The following is a 9,943-nucleotide window of genomic DNA, read 5'->3' as shown; positions in this document are numbered from 1 at the left end:
AGAGTTGTTATAGCACTTGTATATCATTGCTCGTTTGTTGATTTTGATTGCCTCCATTGTCCTTATTTGTAAGTCGCTTTGGATAAAAGCTTCTGGAAAATTATTAAATGTAAATGTAAAATACCATTAAATATGATTTTATTTTTGTTATATTTTTGGAACCTGTTAATTTTTTTACTTTGCTGAATAAAAAGTTAAAAAGAACAGCATTTATTCAAAATCTAAATATTTTCAAGTCTTTACTATCATTTTTTTTTACCCATTTAATGGATTTAAATCCTTGGTGAATAAATCTTAATTTCTTTAAAAAAAAAAAAAAAAAAAACACTGACCCTAAACCTTTGAATAGTGCACTCACTGTATGTTGTAACACAAACATTTACTTTTTGAATAAACACTGTCCTTTTAAACGTTATATTTATCAAAGAATCCTGACAAAAGCATCACATGTCCCAAAGATAAGTCTTAAGTGTTTACAAAAAAATAATTATAAATCATCATATTACAATGATTTCTGAAGGATCATGTAACATCGGAAGACTGGAGAAATGATGATGAAAATTAATCTTTGCTTCGTAGGAATATTATATTTTAAAGTATATTAAAATAGAAAACTTTTATTTCAAAAAGCATTCATATTTCACAATATTATTTTGTGAAATAATGTTCGATATTTTTGATCAAATAGAGACAGCCTTGATGAGCATAAGAAACATTTTTAATAACCTTTACTGACTTTTAAATGGCAGTGTATTATATACTGTAAAAATAAAAAAAATAAAATAATACTAATAACAGAAAAATTCTCAGGTTACCTAAAATGTACATCATTTAGTTACATCAATGGTCAAAATAATATATTTTACACATTAAAGTTAAAAGTTATACACTTTTTTTTGTGTGTGGGCTGTCCAGGTCTGGTATAAAGAATGTTTTTGCTCAAGAAAAAAAAAAAGAAAAAAAAAAAGAAAATTTGAGGGAACTTTGCTGATATCCCATGATGCTTTTATCAACCGATACCTCTGCCTGCTACCCAATTTTCAGTTTTATCATGTTTCTCTGATTGTATCCTATCTGACAGAATTTCCTCTTTTACAGATGTAAAGTATCTGGATGAGCCATATAATTGCTCTTTATTTGTTCTGAAGAAACACGTTTAAGTGATTTTGACAGACAAACACCAGTGAGAAACATGTCCTGTCAAGGTACAACTACAAATTATTTTTGGATTCACTATAACTGCTTGTCACAAAAATGCTACTCATTCATGTAAAAATACTTGAGCCCTGAAAATTTATTAGTTCTGATAAAATGGCAAACATCACTTGGCTTCATTTAAGATATCTCACTGGAATGTCAATGACACTTCATGCCAAAATGTCAGTTTAGATGTTTACATTGAATGAGACTGAAATCATGCAGTAAATTTGTTTCATTTTTCAAATGACCTTTCATTTCCAGACTACATTATAATAAATGTTTGTCTTTCCTGTTCATATGATATATGTTTAATTTCTCAGATACAGAACAAATCTTAAAGCACATTGTAGGAATCGTCATAGCTATCCTGCTGACCCATGAATGTGTTGTGGAAACATTTGATTTCCCAGAAACAAGTAAAGATTTAGAGGTAGGTTAATGTTTATTTACTGCAGGAACAAAATCAAAACATATCTGAAAAACAAATGTTTCCTTTATTTTTTTTAGGTTAAATTCCATTAAAGTATTTTATTTTTTTATTCAAGAATAGGTTTACACATTGAAAGTAAATTTTAAATATTTCTGTTATGTGCTGTATAAAGCACACAATGAAGGGGTATAATCCAAGAGAAGTATTATTATTATTATTTTTTATTTTTTTATAATAAATCCAAAGGGAAAAAACAGGTACAATAGATAACCAAAAACAACATCAGACAGAGGAACAGAAGATAATACAGGGCTTAAATACTAGACACATAATCAGGGAGAAAAATATTTTATTTTACATTAATACCCAATAGGATAAGACACCGCCACCTGTGTTTTATAGTCTAAAATAAACGCTAAAAAGAAGAAGAAAAATAGTTAAAAAGCAATACAAAACAAATAATGTGCCGGGTTTTGTTGTCATTCCTTTTCTAACTGAATATAATGTTATAATAGGCTTAATTATTTAATAATAACATTAACAGTGAAGCACGCATCTAACTTTGTTTGGAGCTTAGTATAATAAAATCAACAAAATACGTCTTAATGTTAAGAAAGAATAATACACAAACATTTCCAAAACTGTAAAAGGTTATTTAAAAATAAGGCATTCATGAATTATTTTATGACAAACATTTTTACTGTCTTAAGTGCACTAATTTATTTAGCCTATAAATGTAAATAATGATAAAAAGAACTATTACTTTTATCATTATTATATATTATTATTAGTGGTGGGCATAGATTTTTTTTTTTTTTTAAATCTAGATTAATCTCACTGTGATCTTGAAATTAATCTAGATTAATCTAGATTAAAATGGCTCATTCGAATTCTCCCGAAGGCATTCAGAATATGTGTGTTACCCAAATAAAATTGACAAACAGTAAGTCTTTGAGAAGGGGTTTATCAAGCTAGGTGCTGCATTAGAAAAGGGGCTCATCTCCTGTTTCCAAAATGCATCACAAAGTGCTTGAGAAAGCTGTAAACTAATTCCACATTGCACAAGGTGCAAACAACTTTACGCCTGTTTCACACATACTCCATCCATACCGAGTAGCGAACTGCAAACGCGTCCTGTGTGAAAGCACATGGACTGCATACGCACTGCAGACAGAGTATGTGTGAAACAGGTGTGAGCAGGGCCATACCCGGTGAAGGTTGTACAAGTGGGCCCTGTTACGACCCTATAGTTTTTGTGTTTTGGTTTGTGTGTGTCTGCCCAGGTTGCTGCTGATTGGTTCCTGCAGACTCATTGCTGTTGCCCTCTGATTGGTCTTCGCCCCTTTAAAAGAGATGACAGCATTTCCTTTAGGGGGGGCGGCCATTTTGTGAACCATGCTGTTTGTACGGTGCTTGTGTTGTTTTACCCCCATTTGTTGGATATTCCTCTGAGCTTGATGTTTCTTTGTAAATCTTATTTTGAATATTGTAAATAGTTTTGGGAAAGTAGGGAGTTAGACGCCACCTTTTGTTTTTGTAACGTTTGGGTCTCTGTTTTTGGATTAGGTAGTTAGGTTAAGAGAATTGTATTTTTATTTTTAATTTTGGATAGGTAATTTAGAGGGTTTAATATTTAGAACATTTTGTTTACTATTTTGGCACTGTCAGCTCCTGAAAGTGAACTCCCAAATAAAATTCAAAAGAAGTTTATGGTTCACGCTTGTTTTTTCCCATGTTACGCTCTACCCCTAGACGGGGCGTAACAGCCCTGTTAGAAATTGTTTAATTTGTATGTTAGTTTATTTTTATTTATTTGTGCTATTTACACAATGTTTAAGTTTTTTTCAAGTTTGTAGGTGTCAAGGTACAGAAACCAAATAATTAAATGTAAAATAGCCTTCAATGTAAAAATGAAATATACAATCAAACCTACATTTATTCAGACACCTTCAACATTTCTCACATTATTACAGTTTCGCTATATATATCAAAAAATATATCTGGTGTCTGAATAATTTTTTGGTTTGACTGTTAAAACTACAAAGTAATTCATTCAAGAGCAGTGAGTTATTTTCATTTTCATCTTCTTGGATTATCATTACAGCAGCCAGCAGCTAAATTAGGCGCGGTCACTTTTTAGAGACGATGAACGCATCCAATATAATACACATCCCATTTTTTTCCTCAACTGTTTACTTTCACTTAAGAAATAACTGACAGTTTTTTCGAGCATAATTTCCAAGGTGGATATTTTGACATATTTTGTGTTCAAGCGTTTTGAGTCGCCTTTCTCTGCGTGAAGCCCCCTGTCCACTGCACACTTTGGACACGATTGTTGCATTTCTCCCTCTAGCGGCAGTCGCGCAGACCTTTCGAACTGGTCGTGCAGCAACCGTTGGCATATTCACCATGGTAAAATTAATAATTTTAATGAACATAGTTAATGTATGAATGCATCATCACAAATCAGGTGACCCCCAAAATAAAAACAGTAGGTTTTATAGGGCTAATCAACGTAAATAATGGTTTAATAATTATTAAATAATTATTTCTGCCATAAGTATTATAAACCACCATTTTACAGAAATAGTGTTTAAAGGATAATGTTAATGTTAATGTCCTGAGCATCTTTTTAGGCTGACCTCAGCGAGTCAGTTATATAAAATATCAAGGTGAAAGTCATCATAGCTTGCTTAGTATAGACCCAGCTCCCAACCCAACTTTGAGAATAGATTAACGCCAATATTTTTTTTTATCGCCCGATAAGAGTCTCACGTTAACGCAGCAAGTTAACGCCGATAACGGCCCACCACTAATTATTATACAGTTTATGCATAAGAAACTTTTATCCAAAACGACTTACAAAAGAGGAACAAATTACTCCAGAGTCAGTCACAATGCCAGGTTTATTTTATAATAATAATCAAGTGCTAAGATTATCACAAATTAAACAAGATTTTGATGCACATCTTTCTTATTAAATCGTTGTATTCCACCTCGTAATACACTTGATAGATAATCACTTAAAACACTTTGCTGTAGACCTATTCCACATAATAATATTCATTAAAACTGTATGTTAACACGTAGGAGCTTGCTGCATGAATCCGTGAGTAAAGTTTACAAATCCGGGGAACAGATTGCGAAAGCGTATGCACCAATTATGTATTCGTGTGTACGGATTCAAAAAAACGAGGGTACCGTTTACAAAATCTGAGCGTACAGATAGGACATTGGAACCAGAAAGACACAGCTTACATTTGACTAAAAGGTTTATGTCTTTATGCTCAACTGAAGTGAAATAATGAGCATATTTCCACTTTGAGACACTCGTGTTGCTCTCGCGTTGACTCGCCATGACTGCCGCACATACTTGAATAAACAGAAACACGCCCACAGTGCGTCTTCGTGTTTACAGTGGTTGGAATCCACCAATCCTACAATGCGTCGCTGCTGCAAACAGGTTAGGCTGTAGGCTATACTTCAGCCAAAATGTATTATTTAAAAAAGTAACGGACAATGCACCATATGGTAGTGGTAACAGAGTTAATTTATTTAAAAAGTAATGCGTTACAGTATCAGTTACTGTCAAATGTAACTGCGTTATTTATAACGCGTTACTGCCCAACACTGGACTCCTTATTGAAATGGGCCTCAGGTGTGGAGCTAATTCACAACCAAGGAAACTAATGGAGGAAAAAACAACACAGAAACTGAAACAAATCAGAAAATTAAAAGAACATCTAAAATAATTAAAATAAAGCTTAAATTAAATAAAAGGAGCCATGATTACATTATCAACTATAAATTACTGTATTTTTGTGTTATTTTATTGCAGTTCAGCTACACAGATGGGCAATTGAATCACAGAAGTCCAAGAAACATTGGTCTGTCTGACATTTTGTTTTCCTCTACTCATACATTCTGTTCTCATAATAGTTTGATACATTAACTTAATATGCTTTGCCTTTGTTTTTTGTGATTCAATCGGTCAATTATTTTGTTTTGACCTTAACTTAAAGAGTGGAGACCTCCATCTGCATGTATGATTATTAAAATATCATTCATTTCCCCCAAATTTATAGAGCAATTGGAGTTGATTGTTGAAGTTAATGCACCCGAAGCTGTGGTGATTGAACAGATCAGGGCGTTATTGGCCTCTAGCATGTTTCCTCTTCAATTAGACAACAGTACTGAAATTACTGCTGCAAACATTACTACAGGTGAGTCTATTAAACCGCTGATCAAAACCTATTTACATCATTCTTACTTCTTCATTTTCTTTATTAAACAGTGTGCCAGCCAAATGTGACCAAATACCAGTGTGTATGTGAAGATGGTTATGCATGGTCATACAACAACTGCCAGACATATGAGGCCTGTGACAATATCAGTTTTGGCTCATGTGGATGTATCAGTGGTATTCCCAGTGATGGAGAGATGTGTGTGTTGGAGAGTGGTAAGAGCAACGACAAGACAAATGCACTCAAAAGTTACAATTAACAATTAAAAACATAAAAAAAAAAAAAAACTTTAATAGGTAAAATGTATAAATCTGCATGTAATTTGCATATGACTGAAAAAAAAAGTTATTTGACTGTTAAGTTATATTAACTTAATATTCTATGTTCTTTCAAAGTTGCCATAGCTAAATACTTGACCCAACTACTTATTTCAAGTAACCTGGGTCTGTATTCACAGAAAATCTTAAAAATAATGGGAGTGTCAATCCTAAATTTAGGACTCCCAAATTTTTCACAAGAGTATTTTAGCCACAAAGCATTTTAGCGCTAAAACTAGCTCCTAAATCTTTGAAAGGTTATGAGTAGTGGAGAGGACTCCTAAGTCACTGAGACCAAGCCACAAACTGTCCTAAATTGGCTGTTTCCCGCAATCTGCTTCGTATTGACAATAATGAGCTTTTTAAAAGGTAGGCCTATCACCTTTGGTTTTTGAGGTTATCCCAACTCCAAATCTTTCTTTCCGTTAACCAGCTGGGAAAGAAGTAACAGCTGTTCTTGTGTTTTTTTTTTTTTTACATTTGCATATGTTCACAAAGATGACACTTCAAAGTTTATTGTTCAGTAATCATAACAGTAGAGATATATAAGCTCAAACATAAAAACAAAAATAAAAATATTAAAAGAAAAATGTATCAAAATAAATTGTTGATGTAGGATATGATTTTAGAAAGAAGTCTAGAAGTCTACCAAGCTAGAAGTCTACAAATCTTTCTTTTAATTTTTTATAACATAATCTCACAAACTCTGAATTTTATGAAACATTTTCTAAGATCATGTCATGTGTGTTTTTAGAGAGGGCTAATAAAAGGCTAATAACATTTATTTATGACCCCTGTAAGCTATTATCTCATGTCTGTCCCGCAGACTGCCCCATTTAGGCTTCTATTGTTCTTACGAAAACAAGCTTTTCACACACTGGCCAGGTATGACACAGAATCCTTATTATTCTTTTATCATTATTATTTTGCTTTATTCAGCCATTATTAGGCTTTATTCTGGGATTACAAGGTTTACCAAACCACATCGCTTCAATCCCAGTATACATTTACCCCACTTTTATCAAAAGTCTTACTATAATACAACAAAACATTTTCTTACGACCTTACGTGAATTGTCAAAATGCATTATGAAGAAGAACTGCACCTGCTATTATAGTAGCATTACAGCTAACGTTAGCATCAAGCTACATCAGACTATTTATGAAATTATTAGTACACTTTTACTCAAAACTCACTTAAAACCACCAACGAGTGTTTGTAATAATTGCCTTTTGAGATCACATGTGGATTTTGGTTGTTTACTATTTTTAAAATATGCTTTTTATAGCCTTTTATTTCACTGCACAAAGCATTTCATATGTATATGTTCCTTATGGTTTTCAAATTGCCTCAAATCTCAAGCAAATCACATAAAAAACATATCCTTTCGTAATCGTCTGTTTATTATCTTTGGTCTTTGTCTGTAAAAGTGTTTATCTGCGTTTGTTATGGTAAGATATGTATGTGGAAGTAAACAGGAAACACATCACTGGACGACGGGGTGGGATGAGATCTAGAATATGATTGACATTTTTACCAACAAATCGGCTTCTGTTTGAGTCACAGCATGAGCACAGAACAGTGTAAACACACAGAGAGCCCAGGAAGCTGCTAAGCTTCATCAGATCGCTTAAATCAGTGGAAAATTAATAGAAATGATGATTCTGTCAGAAGAAATATGAAGTAAACAAGAGTAAATATATCTATATACAGTATCTCAATGTACATGCATCTTTGGTCTATAAATCCTTCTTGACGCTGTTCAGTGAGTCTATGTGAACACAAATAAACCGCTGCTGACGTGACTGAATATGAATGTTTGGTGAATTTCTATTCAAAATGTGGCATAATATTATCTTGCACTACTGACATAAATTACTAAATTACCATTAACGTTACCGTTACCAAAACAGTGGTCAAATATGGAAGCTAGAGTCTTTAATCATTCTAGTGATTGCACAGTTTGTCCCGAGTGTTTAATGTGCTGGGAAAGTGAAACAACAATAATCTGGGGCGGATGACGATCTTTGACTGCAAAGGGGATAAGAAAAAATTCTTAACTAAAAACTTTTACTACTATTTAGGAGAACTCTTAGTGGTAAAATAACATGTTTTGTGACTATGGGCCCTGGTCTAGTGATAAAAGGCACCATATGTCTCTGAAGAATAGTTTCCATCCACAGTATTCACAGATAAAATAACTTATTTCATGATTTTTTTTTGTAATTTCTCAACTTTTTAAGTAACAGCTATTTATTCTCAAATGAGAAAAGTATAGCGAAATATTAGGTGTAGCCCAAAATAAAAATTAAATTGAATTTCAGGCCATTTATATGGCAAAACTAATGTAATAATAATAATAATAATAATAATAATAATATCATAAATACAATAATAATTACAGTTAATGAAATATAATGAATGTTATGTTTTCGTTGTTGCAGTCTAATCCAGTTATTGTGAAAAAAAAAAATAGCTTTATTACAAATTGGCTCAGCATATCATTAACTGGACACAAGAGTTTAAAAAAGTCTGAATCAGTATCAGTTGATCTCTATTGCAGAGTAAGAGCTTTAATTAAAATACAGCAACACAACAAGATTCCAGTAGAAAACAAGAAGGCAGTGGCACCAAGAAAAACCTGTTTTTGACAGTGAAGGTACATAGTTTCACTTATGTTCTGCTCAGATTGCATCTGTTTGATCTTGCAGCCCTACCTTCAAACTATGTGATTGACATTGATGTGAGATTCTTTGACTGGTTTCTAATGAATGACTTACGGAAACTCTTCACAAACATCAGCCTGCCTTTGACTCTGAGCCACAACATAAATATCACAGATATCAACGTAACTACCGGTGAGATCAGAAACCTTTGCTGAATCTGTGTTTGAGCACAAGTAGTAATTTCAAGATGATTTGTTTTACATTTCCTATCATTTTATAAGTTCCCAAGTTGATTCCATAAGTTTGTCACATTTGGGATCTTGGCGAAGAGAATATTATTTCCCTCATTGCCACACATACGCAGATGGTATTTGGATATAAATATTCTCAGACACCAATGCATTCACATAATATGCATCTATAAGCAAATTAAATAAAAAATATATATATATAAATCTTTTTATTTTACACATAACATTATTTTGACCAAAAAAAATTACTCATGTCTCCCCTGATTTTTTTAATAAAGCCTAACAGTGAAAACTCTGCTTTATCTTTTGCTACAGTGTGTGTGTTAAATGGAACAGAATATGAGTGCAAGTGTGAGGAGAATCATGTTTGGCCCAGTGACACCTGCAGGGCCTATCAGGTGTGTGATCGTATTGTGGGAGGCACTTGTGGATGTATTCAAGCTCTCCCATCAGAGGGTCAATTTTGCCAGAGAGGTGAGGAATCACATTAGATCACAAATATACTGAGTGTATTTTTAATAAGAAAACCAGTATCAGCCTGCAATCTCTCTTGGGAATGATTAAGCAACAGCTGTAAAAGCCTTACTCACTGTTCACTGACCTTCTCTATGGTCACTTTTGCAAGCAGACTTGCACTTTGTGTAGCTTCCTCCAGTAATTTCACAAACATAAGGATTCTCTGAAGACAGGCAATTTATTGACTGGTTCACCATGAGTATAACCAACCAACTGAAGATGCAGTGAGAAACAGAGTAACAGCTAAACTATATTCTTTGTACGGATATTGTTCTCATCCTCAAAGCAACACAATCCACAACAATCGCATATAATATAA

General features: G+C 33.0%; 1 protein-coding gene across 2 annotated transcripts in view; it reads left to right on the top strand.

Moving 5' to 3' along the window:
• Window positions 1–282: 282 nt before the first annotated feature.
• LOC127978660 (mucin-2) overlaps window positions 283–9,943 on the top strand; it is a 59,127-nt gene continuing 49,466 nt past the window's right edge. The window contains exons 1-7 of one of the 2 annotated variants that reach the window (XM_052583467.1): window positions 283–1,205; window positions 1,521–1,630; window positions 5,469–5,517; window positions 5,716–5,853; window positions 5,925–6,089; window positions 8,903–9,049; window positions 9,424–9,582. In XM_052583467.1, the coding sequence (XP_052439427.1) occupies window positions 1,193–1,205; window positions 1,521–1,630; window positions 5,469–5,517; window positions 5,716–5,853; window positions 5,925–6,089; window positions 8,903–9,049; window positions 9,424–9,582 (781 nt within the window). In that variant the 5' untranslated portion in view covers window positions 283–1,192. Of the gene's footprint in view, window positions 1,631–5,468; window positions 5,518–5,715; window positions 5,854–5,924; window positions 6,090–8,902; window positions 9,050–9,423; window positions 9,583–9,943 lie in introns of both variants that reach the window. The other variant, XM_052583466.1, reaches the window with a different exon arrangement.

This window comes from Carassius gibelio, chromosome B19 (assembly GCF_023724105.1).
Source record: "Carassius gibelio isolate Cgi1373 ecotype wild population from Czech Republic chromosome B19, carGib1.2-hapl.c, whole genome shotgun sequence".
Lineage (NCBI taxonomy): Eukaryota > Metazoa > Chordata > Actinopteri > Cypriniformes > Cyprinidae > Carassius > Carassius gibelio.
Note: the sequence above shows the minus strand (reverse complement) of the source record. Positions and strands in the feature narration are given on the sequence as shown.